The following is a 24,627-nucleotide window of genomic DNA, read 5'->3' on the forward strand; positions in this document are numbered from 1 at the left end:
AAGTCAGACGTTTAACCAGCTGAGCCACGCAGGCGACCCTCAGCTCACTTTTTAAATGGCCCATAAGACAGATCTGGGCTCTCCTAAGAAACAGACTGATGCTGTGCTTTTTCCTGTTGGCCTCAAGGGAGTGGCAAATGGAGAGAGCCTTCCAGACAGCTCTGTGGTTGTTGCAGCCAGAAGTCGTCTTCATCCTAGGGGACATCTTTGATGAAGGGAAGTGGAGCTCCCCCCAGGTAGGACCCTATGATCCGGGCATCCTCATCCCATCCTGCTTTCAGGGTGCAGCACAGGCAGCCCAGAAAATCCATGAAGCAGTATCAGTGAGAGTTGGAAGTTTTGCTTACTACCAATATTAAAAATGTATCGTCTATCTTGAAGGTCATTAGGATCTGTACCTTGAGTTAAACTAATCTTAGACAGTTGATCCTTGAACAATGCCAGGTTAGGGGTGCTGACCTTGTGTAGTCAAATATCTGTGGATAAGTTTTGCTTCTCCTCAAACTTAGCTACTAATGTCCCACTATTGACCGGAAGCCTTACTGTTAACATAATTAGCACATATTTTTTTATGTTACATGTATTCTATACTGTATTCTCTCAATAAAGTAAGCTAAGAGAAGAAAATGTTATGAAGAAAATCTTAAGGAAGAGAAAATACATTTATAGTATGGTCCTGTCTTTATATCTCTATATATAGTATATATATACAGTATATATAATATATATATATTATATATATATAGTATGGTCCTGTCTATATCCACATATGGGTCGACCCACACAGTTCAAACTCTTCTTGTTCAAATATCAATGGTATTTGTTTATGTAGGAAATAGGTAGTTTAGTCAGACCTTACTTTGTTGGAATGTGTATTCCCATGATCCTCTCAGAAAGGGAAAAAGAGGCAAGGTGGGTGCAAAGTTGCTTTTCAGCAGAATTACAGAATGCATATGGAAATATAATTTGACTTAATGCTCTTTTATTTAACCACGAAATTATGAGAACTGTGCTATAAAAGTTACTTGCTACTCTCCTTTTTCTTTCTTCTGAGGGAGAGGTGCAGAAGGGGCCTTGGGGGCCTGGTGTGAGGCTACTGTGCCTGTAGGGGTCTCCATCTGGGTAGTGAGGTGGCATAAGCCTTTCCATCACCAAAGAGAAAGGCTGTTCTCACCCTAGCTGTCAAAATATTTGGCTTATTATATTCCTGGAATTAATGGAAAAAAAGAAAAAAGCTGTTTTGCTGCTTAGTTGAAAATGTTTAGTCACAAATGGTTTTTAGAAGGGATTTTGGAGGGTGGGATATTTTTAAAAAATCCATTGGCATTTCCCAGGATAACCCAAAAGGCATACAAAGAAGGTCTTGGTCCAGATCTGATAGAAACCCACTATTTATAAGGTTGCCTTGTTCGTTAGAATCTAGTCTGTAATTAGATATAAGGTAATGGAAATACTATATGCAACAAATAACTAGTTATAAAATGAGGTTGGATATACATGTTGCTTTTGCATGTTGGATATGCGACAAATAACTAGTTATAAAATGAGGTTGATGTACATGTTGCTTTTGCTTAATTTTGAAAATTAAGGGCAGCATTTTATGTTTTTATGTTTTTCTAACTTTATGTTATTCTAACTTTATTTTTATTTTTTAGTGTTCTTTAAAAAATGTTTACTTTGAGAGAGTGAGTGGGGAAGGGGAAGGGGCAGAGAGTGAGGTGAAGAAAGAGAATCCCAAGCAGGCTCTGTGCTATTAGCTCAGAGCCCAATGTGGGGCTCAATCCCATGACCCTGGGATCATGACCTGAGCCCAAATCAAGTCAGATGCTCAACGACTGAGCCACCCAGGTGCCCCTATGTTATTCTACCTTTAAATGTTATATGTTAAAGTGAAGTCTTTGTAAATGTATTGAAGGACTCTCTATCCAGCATATTTCTCTAGCGTGGACCTTATTTAAAACTTTTAGGATAAAGTTAATTACTATTCAACTAAGTATTGTCTTCCTAGTGTTTGTCCAAGTGATGTTTTTAGGCTTAATAAAAGTCAGAATGATACAAACCTAATTCTCAAGCTTTAATAGTTAAAGCAAATGTCAGCAGAATCTTGAAATATTTGTTGGATTTTGTCTTTCCCCCACATCCCATCCGTTCTCATTCCCACAGTTGTAACCATGGGGAAATGCTAAGATGAGGGATGTACTCATCCTTGTTTTGGTTGAGACACACGAATTTGCTTGGCATTTCCTAAGAGCCTCTTCTTACAATGTGTCCAGATCTGGAGTGATCATCAGCCTGGAGTCCATGGTTGGGCTTTGGGGGATCTTTTCAGGGGATCTTAAAACAATGGATGTATGAATCAAATATTTTGAGGATTGCCATCTAATGTTTTAATACGGGGGAATATCATTTAAATTTTTTTCAATGTTTATTTATTTTTGAGAGAGAGAGAAAGAGAGACAGAATGTGAGTGGGGGAGAGGCAGAGAGTGAGAGGGAGACAGAATCTGAAGCTCTGAGCTGTCAGCACAGAGCCTGACGTGGGGCTTGAACTCACGAACCGTGAGATCATGACCTGAGCCGAAGTCAGACGCTTAACCGACTGAGCCACCCAGGTGCCCCTGGGGGAGTATCACTTAATTAAAGTTGGTATCAGATTAAATAAAATATTAAGTCTTAGAAAAAGAAGTATGACATAGAATTGGAAATTCTAAGTTCTACATTAGCTCTATGAGCATCTGATTTGGACAGGGTAATTAACTTATCAGAATAAGGAGCATATATTTTTAGCCACAGGGAAGAGAGGTTTCTGTAGCTCTCAGCAGTGACCTGTTTTTCCCACAGGCCTGGGCAGATGATGTGGAGCGGTTTCAGAAAATATTCAGACACCCACGTCATGTGCTGCTGAAGGTGGTTGCTGGCAACCATGACATTGGCTTCCACTATCAGTAAGTAGTTCAGTGAAGCATTGCATCCTGAGGGCTCTTGTTAACTGTAACTTTAAACCTACCATTCTGGTGAAAGCCTTACTTATGCTGTGTGGGGGACATTTGTTGCCCTTGAATGATGTAAGCCCAGGAGCATAAACTCCACAAGGGCAAAGATTTTTGTCTTGGCACTTGTACACCCTTAACAAATCTCTGTTGAATAAATGATTTGTATGTGCCCTTGGGGGATTCTGACTTGAAACTTACATTTAATGACCAATTGTTTTCTTTGGGACTCAGAAAACAAGACCATTTACACTTTTGTAAATGGCATTTATATAGTGCTTATGATGTGCCAGCCTGTTTTAAGCGCTTTACTTCCTTATAGTAACTCATTTAATCTTTCTGATGGTCCTGCTATTTTAACCATTGTGCTGGTGAGGAAACTGAGGCTCTGGGGACTAAGTCACTTGCCCCAGTCAGTGGTGGAGCTGAGATTTGCACCTGATAGCCTGGGCCAGCTGGAGCTCTCACCTCAAAAAGCTAGTCCGGCACTCAAATCCTGAGTTATTTCTTGTGTTTATGCTGAGTCTGAAGAGGTGCTAAGATGGCTTGCTCTGAAAAATGTTTCTTTTTACAATTGAACGTAGGATGAGCACATACAAAATAAAACGATTTGAGAAAGTTTTCAACCCTGAAAGGCTGTTTTCTTGGAAAGGAATTAAGTGAGTATTATTTGTGAATTAAAAAAAAAATTTTAACACTCATTTATTTTTGAGAGACAGACAGATACAGAGCATGAGTAGGGGAGGGGCGGAGAGAGAGAGGGAGACACCGTATCTGAAGCAGGCTCCCAGGCTCCGAGCTGTCAGCACAGAGCCTGATGTGGAGCTTGAACTCATGAACTGTGAGATCATGACCTGAGCCAAAGTCTGACACTTAACCAACTGAGCCACCCAGGCACCCCTATTTGTGAATTCTTAAGAAGCCCTTCAGTCCTTGGAAACTTAATTTTTTAAGGGAACTGTCTTCGCCTGCCACACCGGGCTCTGTGTGGCGTGGTTTACGGTTTCTGATGAAGGCACCACAGGCCTCATCCTGCCTGACGGTCACTGTCAGAGTCACCAGCCTGGTGGACCAGCCAGTCTCTGACTTTGCCTAGCCACCGAGGGCATCGTCTTCCTGTGTGCCGTGTCTCTGGGTGATAGAGATTCCATCAGGCCACTTTGTAGAGGAGTATATTTCATTTGTTCAAAATGTACTTGTTTCCCTTTATAAAGGATACTATTGACATCATGTTATCCCAGGATTGGGTGCAGGTGTGTCCACTGTACTGTGTAGCTGTGTGCCCCATCCCCACGCCCATCAGCCTTGATCTGTGGACCAAAGTGTCCCAGCCCTTTTGTCTGACCACAAATGAGCACCTGCTCTCCTTCTGCATGGCCATTTTCGTGCTGTGTCTGGACCCTGTCGAGTCCGTGTGTATGTTTGCAGCACAGTGGATGAGTCCATATATGGTGTTCTAGTTGCAGACCTAGTGGAGAGAAAAAAGGTGGGAGAGGAAGGCTCTTCCTCTTTAGGTCATGGCCCCCATGGGTTTCCAGCACTTGTGACTTTGGCCGTGATAGCTCACTGGGCCCGTCTCAAGAGATGATCTGTGACACTCCCAGAGACCAGGTCGGGGGTTCTCTACAAATGCTCGCTCTTTCCCTCCCTTTGCCCATAGGACTAAGTTTCTAGTAGCGTCCTTTCCTGAGTTATATGAAGACTTGACATAGTTGTAGTTCTTTTTCCCTAGGGAGTAGAGTTTAGGAAACTTGAAGTGCACTGACCATATTTCAGATCGTTTAGTTAGCTCCTTCTCACTAAAATTCTTTAAATTTCAAGCAATCTTTACTGACAGGTGCCTTCTTTGCACCCGGTTGATACGTGTGTAGGAGATGAAAGCGTATTTAATGGGAGTCTATAAAAATATAATTAAGGTAAAGTGGTTGTAAAGGGCAACCAAAACTGACTTTATCGTCATCCTAATTTGGGATTATCCATACCAGTTAGCTGTGACCTGCAAACCCCCTCCCACCCTGCCTTGTTTTCTGCGTGCACAGATGTTAGCAAATGTTGCCTGTGGTTTGCTTTATGTAATAATAACAGTATCTAACCTTTACCGAGTACTTCCTAGTGGCAGGCTTGGTGGTAGTATTTCATTCCGTCCCTACCACAAGTCAGTGGAATGGGTGTGCTCTTATGTCCCTGCCTTTTCACGTGGTCAGATGCGAGGCTCAGTGGTAGTCTGACCTCAGAGCTTCTGTAATCTGGGATTTCTGAAAGTTCAAGGTTAAAAATCTTCTTATGATGTCTTAGACTCCACTCCCAGTATACTGCTGTTTTGTTTTCTTAACTCAACTCGTACCTAAAAACGTAGATTAGTCGAGTGGAGATTTAAAGCTGTTCTGGAGCATGTTTCTTCACACTATGGGTGCTTTCCTTTTGCTTCATGGGAACAGCATTGTGAGAAGACAGTACACGGGAAGCCCAGTGGCCCTGACTCTCTGCCTCCTCCCTCTGTCTCAGTTTTGTGATGGTCAACAGTGTTGCCCTGGAAGGGGATGGCTGCAACCTTTGCTCTGAAGCAGAAGCTGAAATTATCGACATTTCTCACAAACTGAATTGCTCCCGAGAGGTAGGAGAGCATCTGAATGCACAGGTGCTTCTGTTCTGGCATCTTCTGTGGTGTGGTTGCTGCACTTTGTGTTTTGTCCACCTCTCAGTTCCCTCTTCCCTTCCTGCTGGGGTTGCCGGGTTAACTGATTCCTCCCCAGCAGGAACATCACTCCAGCAGATGCATAGATGAGCAGCCGCTGCCGGCGTCAGCCCCGGTCCTTCTGCAGGTGAGCCGGGAGAAGGTGGCTCTGCATATCTGGTGGACCAACCAGGGCCTCCTGGTCACATCTGACCATCTCTAAATCCTGGCAGCATTTCCCCCTTTACCGGAGAAGCGATGCTAATTGCTCCGGGGACGACGCCGCACCTCTGGAAGAGCGGGACATCCCCTTTAAGGAGAGATACGATGCACTTTCCCGGGAGGCCTCACAAAAGGTTTGCTGTGGACCCCGATGCCCCCCAACAGACAGACAGATGGCTGTCACAGTTAGCCACCTGAGGGCGGAGGGCAGGGCTTTGGCAACATCAGCTTTTCCTATCACCCTTTTGTCCCTCCCGCACCCCAACCCCAGTACTTCTACTGCCTAGTATCAAGTTAATGAACATCCTCAGCTTTAAGAAACTTTATTCGAAGTTTTTTCCACCAATTTAAAGGTATTTGGAAATGTGAATGGAACTTAGAGTTAACTTTGGGGGCTTAGGATGTGCTGACTTAGATGTATTTATATAATACAAATATGTATTTATATATTACACAAATATGTATTGTATAATACTTAAATTATAATTATGATATATAAGTATATGAAAATATTTTTGTTATTTTATAAATAAAACAATGTAAATATTTATATCATATAAATACATATTTGTGTAATGTATGATATGCTGTACTATGTGATAAGATACAAATATATTTATAAAATACATTTACAAAAATATTTATAAAAATATAAAATCTGCAATGAGAAGGATAGATTTTCCCTAAAAGCTCGAACTTAACTTTTGATAGGATTTTAAGAAAAAAATGAAGCATTCTACCAAGTAGGGATTTTATATTTATGTAAATATGGGCCCCGATGGGGCTCTGTCAGAGCACTAACCACCTATGCTGTCCCCCGGGTGCGGTAGCTGCTCTGGTGGCTCCGGCCGCGGCTGGTCCTGAGCGGCCACACGCACAGCGCCTGCGAGGTGCTCCACGGGGCGGGGACCATGGAGATCAGCGTGCCATCTTTCAGTTGGAGGAACAGAAACAACCCCAGTTTCATCATGGTAATGTGGACGTTTATTTTCATCTGAAAGCTTTCATATAAGTATTGACATCAACACAGTAATCAACTATTTAATTGCTGCGATCCGTAAACACATACAAAAGCTGTAAATACAAACTTCCCCTGCTCCACACGTGCACTTAGTTTGATACACTGACCCCTGTCTAAACACCTCCCTGGGGACAAATAAACATGGCATTGCTCCTGTGTGGGGGGCGGGGGGCATCTTACAGAGTGTTTCCTCTCCAGGGACAGCACTGTTCTCAGGTCTGAGGCTCTGCGTTTTTAATTTTCTAAGGAAACAGGATCATGTCTTCATTAGCTATACTCCATCATCTTGTCTTAGGTTCCAAACGTGCCCATTTGGTCTGGCAGAAAAAGGCTACGGCTCTTGTAAGTTGGCTCAAGATGTTTCAATTAGTGGCCACCTGGTGTTTATTTTACCCAGGTCATAATGCTTTTATGTCAGGTACTTTTACTTCATGAAAAGGTGGGGAAACCCTCATGTTTTCAGATTCAGAGTAAACGAAACCATTCCCCAGTGTCATTCCGCACAGCAAACATGTCTACAGAAAAACCCATTGAGGTGCCCCCGGCACATGCATTTCTGGGTAACAGGTTGCTTACTTTAGCATCGAGCGCCATGAGAAATGGCCTTGTAGTCACTCCCCGTTTCTCAATGGCCACTTACATAGATCTCCATGCCTCTTGTTATCTCTGGCACGTATGCCCACTGCACTTTAGAGGAACCCATTGTGCCGGGGACTGGTTTCAACGGAGAGGTCAGCTCCACTCGGCACATTGGGAGCCTCCGCGTTGTGTCTCCGATCAGTGCTTGGGGTGGGTGGCTGGCTCTTGGAAGCTGTGCCCCGCAGTCTCAGGGGAGGAGAGCCACTTCCTGGCCTCACCTGAGGGGACCAAGAAGGCTGCGTCTCCTGTTTTGTCTAAGACTGGTGTGTTGGTGCTGCGGCAGGGCTCTCACTGCAGCATCACTATTCTCATTTCCTTTCCAGGGCATGTTGACCCCCACAGAGTACGCCCTTGCCAAGTGCTACCTCCCCTACGAGAACACCGTTCTGGCCACATACTGTGTAGCAATTGGGTTCCTTGTGGTCCTCATGTTAGCTCACTTTAAGCTCCTAGCCTCGCCTCTTCTCTTTGGTTGGAACTTGCTCAGAAAACTTAAGACAACGTAAAGCGCAGGAGACGCTTTTGCATTTCGTCACAAATAACAAAGGCAGGAAAACTGAACTCTGGGTAGTGCTCATGTGAGAAGGGGACAAAGGGGGTGGCGGTCTTTACACCCATCACAGGAACTGTAAATCACGGATGCGAACTCCTGCAAGGATAAATAGTTGACTGTACTGTTCTCATGCTATAACAATGGAACGTGTACTCTACAACAAGTCTGTTTTCTCATTTTATCAAATATATGTATAACCAAAGATCGTGTCTGTACAATATGTAAAAGCTATTAAAGTCTCACTTGCATGCACTATGCTGTCTGTCCTTCCCCAAGATGGAGCCGGCACCTGGGATTATGTGCGCACAAACACTGGGCTTGCTTCTGTCCCCCTACGAAGTGGGCCTCAGACTCCTATATATTATAAAGCTATGCACTTAAAATAAAAGTACAGACGCCACAAGCAGGAATATATTGTTTTCACAGACTTTTGTGCTTCTGTGCTCATTATGGAATCAGATTTTTAGCGAAGTGTAATTTTCTCTCCAGCAGGCCAAGCTGTTAAATCTGAATTTAATGTCTGTCCGTGATCAAAAGAAACCTGACAAAGAGCTGGGAAGGGGCTTTTGGTACTTAAAAATAAATATGTCTTGATAATTTGAAACCAGGTAAAACGTGTTCTTTTCCAAGAGTCCAACTCTGTGTTTGAAGAGGAAGTTGAGTTACTGCTGAGTGATAACATATATAACAGTATGCAGCTTTTGCTTTTTGTGCATATGGGGGTGTGTGTGGCTCTTCGGTTCACATTTTATGTGGAAAGTGCAATGGAAACACAGTAATTTCTACTTTATGTGTCTTTATGTGTCTCATTTCAGATCAGGGTTTTATGAAACAGGGAAGAGAGGTCCAGGAATTTAGGGATGCTGACATAAACGGTGTGCTTCTTACACTGACTATCTACAAAGTTATCCTTTCATTCATGGAAAAGTAGTATTTCAGTCTGGATGCATTTTTTTCTTTTTTCTTTTTTTTAGTCTGGATGCATTTATAAAGGATTACAAAATGCCTACTTATAGAGTAAACTTGACAATACTAAAGACTAAAAGGAAATGAAGTCATGTCAGCGAGGCTGTCACCTCTGGGTTTGTATTGTTGAAATCCACCTTTGGACATCTTTGCAGATTATCTCGCACCTAAGGCAACGACCCTCAAAGTTGTGGCTGTGGGTAGAATATGAAGCATCACCGCTATCGTGATTCTTGCTTTCTAGATACTGCGCTGTACGATAACTTCTGACGCTGCATTTACAAATCTTTCGAGTGTGAGAAACAGCCATATATTTTGACTTTGTCTTCCAAATAAAGGTTGTGTAATATTTCTTCTTGAGAGCAGGCAAATGGAGATGCCATCCTTTGACTCTCTTGGGCTGGACACGAACACGGACACCTCTGTCATCTTCTTGCTCTTTGTTTACACTGGAAGCTGTGGCCCAAGTGGTTCGAAAACTTTGACTAAAGGGAATGGTTGACCTATTTCCACTCAGGGAACTTGTAAAAAGTCTTTAAATAGGAAAATAATCAAAAGACATATTGTCTGGAGAAAAAAAATCCTTGGTTCTTGAAAAGCTTGTGATGTTGGTACAAAATTATTTGTAAGAGGTGAATGATTAATGTGGATAATTTATATATATATGCATATATATATTTAATCAAAGATATTTTTAAAAGCACTAACCTGAAGAATATCCTAAATTCTACACACACCATTCTCTTTTTTAGAGCAAGCAGCAGGTAATGTTGACATTTAGCGGTTCAGCACGATAAAAACACGTTTCTTTTACAGATACAGCCTGATCGAGGCACAAAGATCTACAAGGATTTTTGAGTAATTATAGAAAATAATATTACATTTTGTGGTCTGTACAGTTATAATAAACCAGCAGTAAAACAACAAGAATATATGAAGGGAGACTCTTGTCCAAGCATATCACACTCTAGAGAATCATGTGTAGACAGGACACACTTTGCAGTGGTGAATGTAGTAGGTTGTCTGCTCAGAGTAGGTCTAACTTAATGCCTGAGGTTGGCAGCGACTCAGATATGATTGAAACGGGTTTCTCTCCACCCTGTGACTTGGGGTCTAGCCTCGCTCCTGGGCCAGTGCAGCTCGGGAGAGGTGGCCACTTGCCCACGCATGTGGCTCACTGCCTCATACCCCTGCCACTGCAATCATGCCTGATAAGCCAGAAAAAAGTGCCATTTCTCCCCCCTTTATCAAGTTCCTGCCGAATCAAGAAATCACTGAATGGATGACTGAAAGGGGCCCTCACCCAGAGGGGTTTCACTGCAGCACCACCCAAGTGAGAGTGCTGGTTTGCAGCGACACAAATTGGTGGGGGTGGGGAGGCTGTGGAAGGTTGTGTTCAGTGAAAACGAAAGCTACAAACCAAACCTGAGGGGAACAGAGGTAGCCAGAGGCTTGGTGGTCACACAGGTCAGAACAGGACAGGGCGGCAGCTGGATGAAACCGGGAACTCCCTACTTTCTACCATGGCTTGGGGCTGACAGACAATCCTGGAATAAATGTTCCACCTGGTGGGGTGGCCAAGGGAGGAGAGGCAGGTGGAGAGAAGGTGCCAGAAGGCGCACCCACCTGCCCCAGGGCTGCCTCACAAGAGTTCGTACTGTTTGAGGTGCATCCTCTGGATGATGTCACGGCAGTCATTGAACACTCTGCGAATGTTCTCGGTGTCCACGGCACAGGTGAAGTGTGGGTAGCAGTAATGTTTGCCGTCCCCTGTCGCTGTGCTGATCCTCTGGAAAAAAAAAAAAAGCCATCTATGCTGTGGGACCCTGACCACCACGCCCAGGGGTACATGGGAACACTGCTGCTACTCCATTAATTCTTGGAGAAGAATTTGGGCAATACTTTGATCAAAGACAAGAGGAGCTGGGATTGTGACTGTTTTAATACTGAATACCCTGCTGGAAACTCAAAGAACGTCACACTTACCTCTGGCCACAGAAGCTTAGTGTTCAGTTGAGAGAGGACATATATTTAAAAGACAGCCTCTCAGGGGTGCCTGGGTGGCTCTCAGTCGGTTAGGCATCCGACTTCAGCTCAGGTCATGATCTCACAGTTTGTGAGTTCGAGCCCCGCGTCAGGCTCTGTGCTGACAGCTCACGGCCTGGAGCCTGCTTCGGATTCTGTGTCTCCCTCTCTTTCTCTACCCCTCCCCCACTCATGCTCTGTCTCTCTCTGTCTCTCAAAAATAAATAAACATAAAAAAATATTTAAAAAAAAAATAAATAAAAGACAGCCTCTCAAAGAAGTCAGGGTAGAATTTTCCGGAAATAAATGTCAGTCCCACACCAGCACTGTCCAATGGAACTTTTTGCACTAATGGAAATGTTCTGTATTTCCCCTCTTCTTACGGGAGCCACTATCACTAACTGACGCAACAGAGACTGGAGTTTTAGTTTTATTTAATTTTAATTAATTTAAATTTAAATATCCACATATCACTAGTGGTTCCACGTGGATGGCTCATCCGTCCTACTGAGCCCTCCTCCACGTAACAACTTGAGCATTTCCTGGGGCAGGGTTGGGGGGGGTCCCCTGGTTAGCAGTGGGAGGCTTCATGGGCTTTCTCCCACAGGAGAAAAAACATGACTGATGAGGATTCAGAAGGACATCTTGGAGGGATATGCGCATGTGCATTGGGAAGTCAGGTGGGGCAGTGTGGAGAGAGGCTGCCATGGGCTGAATGGTGTTCTCCCCCACCAATTCCTGTGTGAAGCTCTAACCCCCAGTACCTCTGAGTGTGACTGTATTTGGAGATAGGATCTCTTTTTAAAGAGGTAATTACGGGGCACCTGGGTGGCTCAGTCGGTTAAGTGTCCGACTTCGGCTCAGGTCATGATATCGTGGTCTGTGAGTTCAAGCCCCACATCGGGCTCTGTGCTGACCGGAGCCTGCTTCGGATTCTGTGTCTCCCTCTTTCTGCCCCTCTCTCGCTCCCTCTCTCTCTCCCTCCTTCTCAAAAATAAATAAGCAGTACAAAAGAAAAAAGATAAGTTAAAATGTGGTCATATGGGTGAGCCCAAACCCAGTAAGGTCCTCATAGGAAGAGGGGAGATTGGGACACACACACACAGGAAAGGCCATGTGGCGACACAATGAGAAGACACGAGAAGGTGAACATCCATAAGCCGAGGAGAGAGGCCTCAGGAGAAACCAACCCTGTCGACATCTTGATCTCAACTTCTAGCCTCCAGAACGGTAAGAAAATAATGTGTTAAGCCCCCAGTCGGTGGTGCTTTGTTATGGCCTCTCCAGCCAGCGAATGTAGAGGTCACATGGAGCTTTCTTCATAGGTGCCCACAGGGATCCCCGGACGTCCTCCTCGTCCCCCCTCCCATCCCCTTTCTTGCAAAGCATCTTGGGAATCAAGATGAGACCCCTGCTGGGCTGGGTTAAAGATGTTCATCAGGTTATGAACCTCCTCCTGGGAGCACAGACTTATTTTTAGCAATAGGATTCTCTTGAGCAATTATAATTTTTAAAAAACTTAAGGACACTGAAACGTGTAGGGTAGGTATCTTTATAGCCCTAGAACATGGGGAGCAAGAGCCGTGTCACACGGAGTGGGCGAATAAGTAACAGGCTTTCTTCTGTAATGATCTGACCAGTCTGTCCCCGCCTGGGGCAACAAGAATGTCAGGCAGAGTCATTACAAAGGTAGTGGCCGTCTGCTTATCTCTAAACACACTGATTTTCACTTTAAATGACAGCAATAAGCTTGTCAAGGAAAACTGGGCAATTCCAGACTGTGCTTGATTGGGTCCCCTGGCTTTGCCCATCTCTGACGTCCCCTGTCAGGAGATGATGTTCAAGGTAAAAGAAATCAGAGGGGAGCTCATACAACAATACCAGAAAGAGAAGCCCGATTAAAGCATACAGGCTTCTAACAGATGCCTAAGGCATCAAGACACAGGGTGCCACTCACGCTTACCACCTGCTTTAAAAGGTCTGGTGACACTTGCCCCAGAGGACTCTCTGGCCCAGGTCTGGGCATGGGCTTGCAGGTGGTTTCCAGTGTGAGGGACAGGACCACTTGACGGTGACTAGGGGAACACGGGGGGCTGACCACCTGGCCTTCCCTCCTCCTGGCTCCTGGCCCCTTTCGTTCTGAGTTCCTCCTGCTCTGGGGATGAGTTGGGCCTCCCCGTCGTGGGAGGAAGTGACCCTGGTGGTCCTTGCCCTCCTCATGCGATGACAGTTGAGAATGCTCAGACAGCATGTGGCTCTTTCTTACAGAGGGGTCTATCTCATTATGCCCTTGCCATTCTCTCCCCAAGCCCACCTTTACCTCCTCAAGGCCAGGTCCCCCCACAGACCTCTCCCTCTCCATGTACGGCCTCTATTCCCCACCCCGTCTCAGAGCCTTCTATCACCAAAGTTATTGTTTCGCCCGAATTTGCTCCCGTCCAGATTCGATACTGTTAACCATTTCTGTAACCTGCCCCGTTGCCTTCTAGGTCTGGGGTTAGGGCTTCAAACTGAAAACTCCTCCCACGACTTACTGGCCCAGGCAAATTCCACCATAAAAAAAACCTAAATCAATAACCCCTAGGCGTTTATTTCCCTGACTTGCAAACTGCATACAAGCCAGATTTCGCCCATTGTTAGAGAATCAAAGGTTTCTTCCCAACATCAAATGGTGGTGGCACGGCCATTCATTTGGGAGGGGGGAGCTCTGTTTCTAATCTTTAAATGCCTCATAGGCACACTTAGTTAACTTTTAGTCCTCATTAGGACAGCTTTTTGTGTGTTTTTATATTTTATGGTCTTGCAAGATGTTCCTCCAAAAGGAAGCCTGTGATAAACTACAAACCGATTTACCTTATCCAAGAGATTCACAAGGCACACGGGCATAGCAAAGGTTCTAGAAAGTCTGACAACGGAGAAACCTGTCTCACTTGATTTATTTCCCAGATTTACTCCTTGCAGAGCCCTTTCCCTGTGCTACCTGTTAACCTGCTGGGGAATACTGTTCTTCAGAACTCACCCTGGGGACTTGACTTCTTATCCTTGTTACTTTCTCACTCAGTATAAGATTTCAGGAGGCAACCGATGGGGGGGCCGGTGGTGGGAATAGGATAACGAGGTTCCCCTGAGGAGTCAGGAAGGCACCTGATCCCCGTGGAAATGTCAGGCAGACTGTGGGACCGTCCCTGCTGCACACTGGGCCGATTGTCACCTCTCCAGAAGCACACAGTCCACGTATATACAATTCTTTCACTTTTTATGTAAATTTGAAATCATCTCAAAATAAAAAGTTAAAAAAAAAAAAGAGAGATCTGAATTTTTCTGAATGTCTGAATTAGCCTCTTATTGGTGAGTGAATGAAAGGGGGAGGGGCACCCAGTGTGGGTGCTGGTATTTCAGACTCTGCTAAAGGCTTCTTTCCTTTTAGGAAAACACAAGTGAACACAGTCTGGTGGGGGTCTCAGTGCCATTCTCTGGGGCCTTGTGCTGTGCTCCTTGTTTTCGCTTGGGCGCTGTGTGATCTGAGGTGAAAAGCCCCACCTCTCTGAACCCCAGTATGGTCAGTGGTGAGATGAAGTAATAATTCCTTCGCCTCTCATAATTTGGGTGGAGATTAAATCAGATCATGAAAGGGTAAGTGATATGCAAATTGCAAAGAACAATACAACTCTAAGGAGGTAGGAAAGCAAAGAATAAAACTGCTTACCAAAAACAGGTCTCGGATAAAGAACTTGGCTCTTGTAACTTTGGGATCTTCTCCTGCATCTGGTGTTGCTGTAAAAATTACAAGTGGAATTTTGTTTAGGTGATGAGAATACAACTCTATGGAAAATGGAAGAGGAATTACAAAGTAGGGCTGCGGTGCACTCACAGCACTAAAAGACACTCAGAGCAAAGCAGAAAGCTGAAATGTAACTTTATTTCTCTCATTTAGCAGCTGATGAAAGTTTTGGTTTTGTTTCTGATGATGGGGGATGACTCCCACTCAGAGAAAATGAAAGCATGCCACTGAACACTGACCAATCCCACAGCTGCCATCCCCTTCAGATCTCCCTTGAGAGAGAAGGTTCCAGGGGCTGTGGTTTTAGCAGTGGTTGTGCTCATCCGGTCTGCATTCTCTTAGCCTTGTTCCCGGGAGACCCTCTCCTTCACTGTTCCTATCACGGAGCCTTTCTGTGAAATTGACTGTAGTAACCTGATTCTTCTCCCATGCAGATTCCAAGTTCCTAAAATCTCGGCTTCCCTGCATGGTCTCATCGCTCTTTTCCTTCTCTATTGCAACTACTATGATTATATGATTATTCACGCGGAGCAGGTGATGGGGAATTCTACAGGTGCTGAGTCTGCCCTGATCTGGAGACCTGCCATGCTTGACCCAGGGCAGGTGCCTGGGCAGGTGCAGAAGGGAGGGAGGAGCAGGCAGAGAGAGGAGCACAAGATCCACTGAGGGTGTGTGTGGGAGGAGCACAGGATCCACAGAGGGTTGAGGGTTTGGAGCACAGGATCCCCTAAATGTGTGTGGGAAAGGAGCACAGGATCCACAGAGGGTTGGGGGTGGGGAGGAGCACAGGATCCACTGGATGTGTGTGTGGGGAGGAGCACAGGATCCACAGAGGGTTGAGGGTTTGGAGCACAGGATCCCCTAAATGTGTGTGGGAAAGGAGCACAGGATCCACGGAGGGTTGTGGTGGGGAACCTAGTTTGTAATATTTTCTGGCCGGGTCACGTGTGGCCTCAGCTTGTGGTGAGATTAAGTCTGTGTTGGTAGGGATCGCAAGTAGAGTTGTGGTTGTGTTTCAGAAAGATTTTGGCAAAATCCAGCACCCTTTCTTAATAAAAACCCTTGAGAAAGTCGGGATAGAAGGAACATACTTAAAGATCATAAAGGCCATTTATGAAAAGCCCACAGCTAACATCATCCTCAACGGGGAAAAACTGAGAGCTTTTTCCCTGAGATCAGGAACACGACAGGGATGCCCACTGTCACCGCTGCTGTTTAATATAGTGCTGGAAGTTCTAGCATCAGCAATCAGACAACAAAAGGAAATCAAAGGCATCAAAATTGGCAAAGATGAAGTCAAGCTTTCGCTTTTTGCAGATGACATGATATTATACATGGAAAATCCGATAGACTCCACCAAAAGTCTGCTAGAACTGATACATGAATTCAGCAAAGTTGCAGGATACAAAATCAATGTGCAGAGATCAGTTGCATTCTTATACACTAACAATGAAGCAACAGAAAGACAAATGAAGAAACTGATCCCATTCACAATTGCACCAAGAAGCATAAAATACCTAGGAATAAATCTAACCAAAGATGTAAAAGATCTGTATGCTGAAAACTATAGAAAGCTTATGCAGGTAATTGAAGAAGATATAAAGAAATGGAAAGACATTCCCTGCTCATGGATTGGAAGAATAAATATTGTCAAAATGTCAATACTACCCAAAGCTATCTACACATTCAATGCAATCCCAATCAAAATTGCACCAGCCTTCTTCTCGAAGCTAGAACAAGCAATCCTAAAATTCATATGGAACCACAAAAGGCCCCGAATAGCCAAAGTAATTTTGAAGAAGAAGACCAAAGCAGGAGGCATCACAATCCCAGACTTTAGCCTCTACTACAAAGCTGTCATCATCAAGACAGCATGGTATTGGCATAAAAACAGACACATAGACCAATGGAATAGAATAGAAACCCCAGAACTAGACCCACAAACGTATGGCCAACTCATCTTTGACAAAGCAGGAAAGAACATCCAATGGAAAAAAGACAGTCTCTTTAACAAACGGTGCTGGGAGAACTGGACAGCAACATGCAGAAGGTTGAAACTAGACCACTTTCTCACACCATTCACAAAAATAAACTCAAAATGGATAAAGGACCTGAATGTGAGACAGGAAACCATCAAAACCTTAGAGGAGAAAGCAGGAAAAGACCTCTCTGACCTCAGCCGTAGCAATCTCTTACTCGGCACATCCCCAAAGGCAAGGGAATTAAAAGCAAAAGTGAATTACTGGGACCTTATGAAGATAAAAAGCTTCTGCACAGCAAAGGAAACAACCAACAAAACTAAAAGGCAACCAACGGAATGGGAAAAGATATTTGCAAATGACACATCGGACAAAGGGCTAGTATCCAAAATCTATAAAGAGCTCATCAAACTCCACACCCGAAAAACAAATAACCCAGTGAAGAAATGGGCAGAAAACATGAATAGACACTTCTCTAAAGAAGACATCCGGATGGCCAACAGGCACATGAAAAGATGTTCAACGTCGCTCCTTATCAGGGAAATACAAATCAAAACCACACTCAGATACCACCTCACGCCAGTCAGAGTGGCCAGAATGAAGAAATCAGGAGACTATAGATGCTGGAGAGGATGTGGAGAAACAGGAACCCTCTTGCACTGTTGGTGGGAATGCAAATTGGTGCAGCCGCTCTGGAAAGCAGTGTGGAGGTTCCTCAGAAAATTAAAAATAGACCTACCCTATGACCCAGCAATAGCACTGCTAGGAATTTATCCAAGGGATACAGGAGTACTGATGCATAGGGGCACCTGTACCCCAATGTTTATAGCGGCACTCTCAACAATAGCCAAATTATGGAAAGAGCCTAAATGTCCATCAACTGATGAATGGATAAAGAAATTGTGGTTTATATACACAATGGAATACTACGTGGCAATGAGAAAAAATGAAATATGGCCCTTTGTAGCAACATGGATGGAACTGGAGAGTGTGATGCTAAGTGAAATAAGCCATACAGAGAAAGACAGATACCATATGGTTTCACTCTTATGTGGATCCTGAGAAACATAACAGAAACCCATGGGGGAGGGGAAGGAAAAAAAAAAAAAAAAAGAGGTTAGAGTGGGAGAGAGCCAAAGCATTAGAGACTGTTAAAAACTGAGAACAAACTGAGGGTTGATGGGGGGGGGAGGGAGGGCAGGGTGGGTGATGGGTATTGAGGAGGGCACCTTTTGGGATGAGCACTGGGTGTTGTATGGAAACCAATTTGACAGTAAATTTCATATATTAAAAAAAAAAAAAAAAAAGAAAGGTAGATCAATATGAAGGGGAAAAATATGTCATCATTTAAATAAAACAATTGCAAAATGTTAAAAAAAAAAAAAAAAAAAAAAAAAAGATTTTGGCAGCAATCCAAAGACCGTTCTGGAAAGTTGAGTGAGCAGAATAAGGAAGCCTGGGCAGGATGCTACCTTGACCAGATCCGGAACTGAGAAGAGGGGAAGGAGGGCCCGGACCAAGACAGAGAGGAGGGAGAGCACATGACAGTGGACGCTTCAGTGTTGACTGTCCAGAGTGTGGGGATGGGAGCCTGGCTTGCTGAGGGCCGTAGTCCAGAGATGAGAGGGCAATGCAAGCTGAGCTCTGCTGACTTCTCTTACACCAGGGGCTCAACACCAGACTGGCCAACGTTAGCACAAGGATGAAGAATTTTCTTCACTTCTTATCTAAGTTTCTAGGACAGTCCCTTTCATTCTGCTTTATCTTGCTGGGGGTTCAAATTTTAGGAAGTGGTAGCATTTCACTGCCAATGAACCCCTCCTACAAGGTGGGCCGAGAACCGAGGAGCCGCAGTTGGAAACGGGGTGTACCCCGGGCCAGGGCTTTAGCACTGAGAGCCCCCTGCACCTGAACCCCGCACCCGGTCGCCAGGCCATCCTACTGGTAGCCAAAGTCATTGCTGGGCCGTGGTGGCTGGAAGGGTGGGCTTGGGCATGAAGGTTCAGAGGCTGCCTCGTCCTGGCAAGCTCTGAGTGACCTTGAACAACTGACTACCTCTAGCAGCTCACTTTCCACAGGAAAACATGCAAATAACAAACTTCCGCGTAGGGTTACAGTGAGAGTCAAGGTCAATGTAAAGGGCTGACACAGTGCCAAGTTCAGGACAGACCCACCCAAGACACCAAGAGAGAGTACTTAATAGACACACACCCAAAAGTGCCCTGTCTTCTCCTGCACAGTTTGAATGGAAAGTCAAACCCCGACAAATGGAATCCTAAATAGGACATTCTAACACTCTAGCATTTGAAGGTGGGGGCAGCAGTCCGGAGGGCTGATGCAAATTAATTGAATTTCCTAAATTTTCATCACATCTGTTGGAACTACAGTTACAGGGCTAATGAAAAAATAACCAAATTTTTTCCTGAATCAGAACTGGTTTTGAAATCTTACCATCTTCAGGAACAGTATAATTTGCATACTCTGGGAAATAATCTTCAATTTTTGATTTCCCCGCCAAGACTTTTTCTGCCAGCATATCCTGTTTGTTCAAGAACAAGATGATAGAAATGGTCCGCAACCACCTGAAAAGAGAAATAAACATACAAACTTCACATCCGCTAGTACGTGAAAGTACCTCTAACAGAGGAGGTACTCAGTGAAAAGAACAGCATTTCCATCTTCCTGAAATGTACAGGATCTAGAATGATTTGATGTACCAATCTTGTGGACCCCCACTCCATCTGGATGCAAGACATTCTTATAGTAAGTAAACCTCATAATAAATAAATAGAGTTAATTTAGCAGTTCAGTATTTTCTAATTAATCTTTACTGAGAATATAAATTTACTGGTACCAAAGCCAAGGTTTATTTATGGAATAAATACACCCGGAGTTTTACTAAGAAAGGGTCAGATAAACTAGAAGTTAGAGCGATAATAACAATAAAATACATGAGTCATTAGCTAATCACACAGAATGTAATTTGTAGCTGGCTTGAGTCAGAACAGGCCGAATTTCTCCAGAGGTGGAGCAGGTTGTTAACCAGATATCGGTCATGACCACTGCATTGGACAAGTTAAGGGGAGGGGCTCCGTTACAGTGAAGGAAAGGTTCTCTCTCATTTTTTTCCTAAACAGACATGAGAACTGGCTTAAGATGAGCTCAGTATGCACATCAGCAAAGCCTTTGTAAATTCTGTTATTTCAAAGGAATCAAGCTGATGACTAGTGCACAGGAATCTTACTATGAATTAGAAACAGAATCCATTCTTCCTCCAAGTGGAAATAGTTTTACTGTTCCTTGTTATAAAATATATAATCCTGGTAAAAATGAATTTGTAATTACAGAAAATACATAGAAAAAAATCAAATGTAATTACACACAAAGGCAACTATTAGAACTGTTATGTTTTTACTTCCAGGTTTTTTCCTATTCTCAGACATATTTATAAAATAAGATCATGGTGTTTTTTAATCTGCTTTTTCATTGAACAGTATTGTGGTCATTTTCTCATGTGGTTGTGTGTGTGTGTGTGTGCTTACATATATATATTTAAATTTATATATATATAAATTACATATAAATATATAATATGTATAAATGTAAAATTTATATATACTCTTATATAAAATTTTTTAATGACTCCAAAGTATTCCTTCATGTACCCAGTATTTCCTGACTTTTTTTCTTTCTCATTAACTGTCTCGATACTATATTACTGAGAACAAGTGTTAAACACTTGATAAATACTTTCCTAATAATCCGAATGTTTTGCAAGGTCAGCTTACGTTTCCTGTCCTCCTTGGTGATATTTCTTCTTAAATAGTTCAGAAGACACTTCGATTTTTATATAGGTATGTATCGTGTGTGTGTGTTTGCTGGGTTCCTTTCTAAAATAATCACCCCTTTGCACTAGTAGCAATTTCAAACATGATTATGCTGTGCCTTTGACCTGTAAGGGATCTTCTAGAGATCATCTAGTTATTTGTGGATGGTACTTTCTAAATTTTAAAAACCAAGCAAAACATTTTTTAACCCTCGATATAATCTTGAGCTTTAAAAACAGATATTTAAACTTTCTTTCTTTCTTTTTTTTTATTTTAGAGAGGGAGAGAGGGGCAGAGAGAGAAGGAGAGAGAGAATCTTAAGCAGGCTCCATGCTCAGCATGGAGCCCAACGTGGGGCTCGATCTCACAACCCTGAGATCATGACCCGAGCCGAACTCAAGAGTCAGTCACTGAACTGGCTGGGTCACAAAGACGCTCCTTAAATTTTCTTAACAGAGCACTACGAGAGCTTCATTGAGGACTACTGCCCATTTTAAGTGGGTCTATACATGAGATGGACCAAAAGAGATCCTGCTAACAGTTTTGGGTTTACCAGTAAGAAAAGAATGAATATATCTGGAGAATAAAAATGAAAGCGAGCTGAGAGGTATTTTTAATGAAAGAAAATTTGCGATCCAGAGGTGCAACTGAATTTCTTATTTTTATAACCTGTTGTTCCAGATGCTTTCGAAAAGATCCAGGGACTCTCTGAGCCTGTTGGTGTTGTTATCTTCCCGAATCACCATGTTGTAGCTGCTGCAGGCCGCAACATAAATGATAGCCGTGACATCTTTGTGGAAGAAGAGAGGAAAAGGGAAGCCCCCTAGTTAGAGAGCCACTGTGTGGTTATGATCAAGTACACGTCCAGCTGCTACTCATTTTCATCCCGTGATTATAAGAACGACTTAAAGAAGCACTGTGTGTGTGGTTGTTTCAGTAATGCACCCGTATGAGCAAATGACAAATGTAAATTTAGGATGCTTAAATTCCTTTTTTAAATTAAAAAAAATTAATGTTTATTTTTGAGAGAGAGACAGAGAGAGAGAGAGAGTGCGAGTGGGTTAGGGGCAGAGAGAGAGGGAGACACAGAATCTGAAGCTGGCTCCAGGCTCTGAGCTGTCAGCACAGAGACCGACACGGGGCTCGAACTCACGGACTGTGAGATCCTCCCCTGAGCCGAAGTCGGACTCTTAACCTACTGAGCCACCCAGGTGCCCTGGGATGCTTAAATTCTTTATGAGATTCACATTTAAGGCATTTGATGGGTGGTCTAATCTGATTCAAAGCACAGAAATCACCGTTAAAGCACTGGATCCATTTTCTTCTCTCGTCCCTCTGGCCGCCGACATCAAACATGCTGTGGAAGAACAACAGGACACGATGACGGGGTTGGGGGGGGGGGGCGTGACACCTCTGTGCTTCTTTCCTTGGCTGAGGCTCCCGGCCTGAAGCACCGCCCCATGGGTGGCCCCCGCAGACTGCTCCACTGGCTCTAAGTTTCTGCCTGACCCGGAAGTCCCCACCAAGCTGTTCCTTGGGGTCACAGCCCTCACTCTGTGGTCACCAGGCCAGCTTGGGCCCCTCTTCTCAGGGCAGCCTGTGCCGGGCATCCCCCTGCCTGAGCGGGTCCTCTGTACCTACCCAAAGGCCACTGGATCTTTCTCACCTTCTCAGGTGGCTCTGGTTCCCATGTTCCTCCCTGCCCTAAACTTACTGCAGGCCCTTTAGGGCCACAGAGTCTGTACGGACTTATCCAAAAGGACAGCGAGGCACATTTGGGATGTTTGATGTCCCAGGGCCCATGGGAGGAAGGCTGGGCTCCCCGACCCCATCAGGACGCCAGCAGAGAGCCAGGGCAGGGGGCGTCCTGCCCTTGTCTCTGCAGCTGGTCTGCTCTCAACAACTTACTGAAAGTTTACTTTGTCCACTTGGAATCGGGTCTCAAAAATCCCCGATGTCAGAACTCGGCATCTGAGAAGGTCCTGAGAACAAGAAGACAAACCAAGTGGCAGCACTGTTCTTCAGAAGGAAAAGCCCTGAATGCAACCATAATAACGGAGTTTTTCAGATGACCATCTCTTCCAATTGTAAGAGAAACAATAATAACTAAAAAGTCAGACAAATGCTCTGTCTCACCACCTCCCTCCCAGCAGAAAGTCACAATTAATGTATTAGTTTTGTCTTAGAGACTTAGTAGCTGTGCTTTAATTTCCTTTAGTAGGTTTTTTGTTGTTGTTGTTGTTGTTGTTGTTTTTTAATTTATCACTTCTGCATGTATGTCCATGCCTGTCCTGCACCTGACAGGAGACCCCGCGGCTCTCTGCTTGCTGCACCTACCTGCAAAGCCACCTGCTCCGGGTGCAGACCTTCTGGGTGGGAGAAACCAAAGGCTCGAAAACAAAGGTTTGGATAGTTTTGAGCTCTTGGGGTCAGCCTCACAGAGAGATGGATTTTGGGGTGAGAGAGGAGCTCAGGCCTTCAGGAGAGGCAGAGAGGAGAGAGATGCCAGGAGGAGCCCACTGCCAAGGCCCTCCAGGGGACATAGGACACTGGCGGGGGGGGGTGTTGGAGAGGCTATTTGAACGGAGCCCCCTAACTTCTTTGGCGTTCACTAGCTCTAGAGGCTGCTGGGAGCCTCCTAAGCTGAGCAATTCAGGGTTTTCTCCAAGTCTCTGCAGATGCCTGAGTGCCAAAGGTTTCGAGGGGGCACAGAGGGTCCCTCTCTTCCACTTACGAATGTGCAGTGGGATGCTTTTATCCAGCTCAACCCAAAGACGACGCTCTGGGTCACACCCGGAGAGCGTGCCTGTGATATGTGAGCCAGGCCAGGGCCCAAAGCAGAATGGGCAGAGTTTACCAAGCTGGTGAAGCACAGGTTCAGTTTTCCGTTCACAGCTCCCAGAGGCATGGGAGTGGCACATTCCTATTCCACAGGGGAAATTACTTTGATATTGCAGTTTAGAAATCTAGTAGGTTTTAGAGAGCTAAGTCAGGAGGCACAGCACAGGTTCTGGTGGGTACGCTGTGTGTACGTGCAGGGACAGTGGAAATGATTTGCCAGAAGTAGCTATCTTGTGGAATCCCTCCTCCTTAATCCACGTTAAAGTAATCAGTGAGTGATAACTGGCACTTCCTCTAGTCCCAGAAAGTTCAAACAGGTGGTTGCGGGCTCCCGCTTCACATACCTGGTCTGTGGGTGTGTAGTCCACCAGACTGACACTGTCGATTCTTTCCAGGAAGCTGAAAAGAAAGCCAGCATGGGCTCAGTAGTGTTCTCTGATGGCTTCTCTCCGGGACTGCGGGCCAAGGGGATGGGATCCTCACACAAGCACAGGAGGGCAGGGGCAGGCAGAGAAGCTGGGGTAAGTTCCCCCTTCCTTCCCTGAATATGTGTCCTCCCAGACAGCAGAACATTCCCGATGGAGGGGCCAAGGTTGACTTTTCTTTTCTTTTTTACCTCTTTTTTTTTACCTTCCCTCTTCCCTTTTGCCCACCGCCCTAGAGTTGGGGGGGAGGGGCCACTCAGCAATTGGGGAGGGGCACAGGGCCTCCTTCAAAGCCACGCTAGTAGCAGAAGCCCATGTTGCAACGTAAACACAACTCGGGAGGTCAGAGTCGTTCCTTTAGCGTCACGGGTTCCTAATAAGATCCAAGTAATGTGCGAGCGCGCACACATCAGCAGGTTTAACCTGGTGTGTTCACCTGGAGGGACTCACAGAGGGAGGGAGAAGTAAATGAAAGGAAAGGAGAGGAAGGAAATCGCACTGTATGTGTACGTGGAAGGAGACGTGGGCACTTGCTCTCTCTCCCCACAGAGAGGCCGCCCTATCCATCTCCTCGCCAACCTTGCTTTATTCTTCTACGTGGCACTTACCACGGCCTGACACGAGTCGCATTTATTTATGTTTATTATCTATCTCTTCCTCCAAAACGCGAGACCCCCAGGGCAGG

The 24,627-nt window shown here is 44.7% G+C and overlaps 2 protein-coding genes across 16 annotated transcripts in view; one reads left to right on the forward strand and one right to left on the reverse strand.

Annotated features, from left to right (window-relative positions):
* Positions 1 to 8,350, forward strand: part of MPPE1 (metallophosphoesterase 1) — a 55,404-nt gene extending 47,054 nt beyond the window's left edge. For 9 of the 11 annotated variants that reach the window (XM_019433862.2, XM_053902375.1, XM_019433861.2 and 6 more), the window contains 8 exons: positions 128 to 236; positions 2,841 to 2,944; positions 3,574 to 3,648; positions 5,495 to 5,603; positions 5,743 to 5,811; positions 5,897 to 6,019; positions 6,716 to 6,856; positions 7,869 to 8,350. In XM_019433862.2, the coding sequence (XP_019289407.1) occupies positions 128 to 236; positions 2,841 to 2,944; positions 3,574 to 3,648; positions 5,495 to 5,603; positions 5,743 to 5,811; positions 5,897 to 6,019; positions 6,716 to 6,856; positions 7,869 to 8,051 (913 nt within the window). In that variant the 3' untranslated portion in view covers positions 8,052 to 8,350. The remainder of the gene's footprint in view (positions 1 to 127; positions 237 to 2,840; positions 2,945 to 3,573; positions 3,649 to 5,494; positions 5,604 to 5,742; positions 5,812 to 5,896; positions 6,020 to 6,715; positions 6,857 to 7,868) is intronic. The other 2 variants (XM_019433866.2, XM_019433867.2) reach the window with 2 other exon arrangements.
* Positions 6,847 to 24,627, reverse strand: part of GNAL (G protein subunit alpha L) — a 156,115-nt gene continuing 138,334 nt past the window's right edge. For all 5 annotated transcript variants that reach the window (XM_019433856.2, XM_053902373.1, XM_019433858.2 and 2 more), the window contains 7 exons: positions 23,862 to 23,916; positions 22,585 to 22,658; positions 21,975 to 22,033; positions 21,346 to 21,466; positions 19,301 to 19,431; positions 14,796 to 14,863; positions 6,847 to 10,853 (listed from right to left, as the gene is read on the reverse strand). In XM_019433856.2, coding sequence (XP_019289401.2) covers positions 10,707 to 10,853; positions 14,796 to 14,863; positions 19,301 to 19,431; positions 21,346 to 21,466; positions 21,975 to 22,033; positions 22,585 to 22,658; positions 23,862 to 23,916 — 655 coding nt within the window. In that variant the 3' untranslated portion in view covers positions 6,847 to 10,706. The remainder of the gene's footprint in view (positions 10,854 to 14,795; positions 14,864 to 19,300; positions 19,432 to 21,345; positions 21,467 to 21,974; positions 22,034 to 22,584; positions 22,659 to 23,861; positions 23,917 to 24,627) is intronic.

This window comes from Panthera pardus, unplaced genomic scaffold, assembly GCF_024362965.1.
Source record: "Panthera pardus isolate Hobbes unplaced genomic scaffold, ASM2436296v1 HiC_scaffold_15, whole genome shotgun sequence".
Classification (NCBI taxonomy): domain Eukaryota; kingdom Metazoa; phylum Chordata; class Mammalia; order Carnivora; family Felidae; genus Panthera; species Panthera pardus.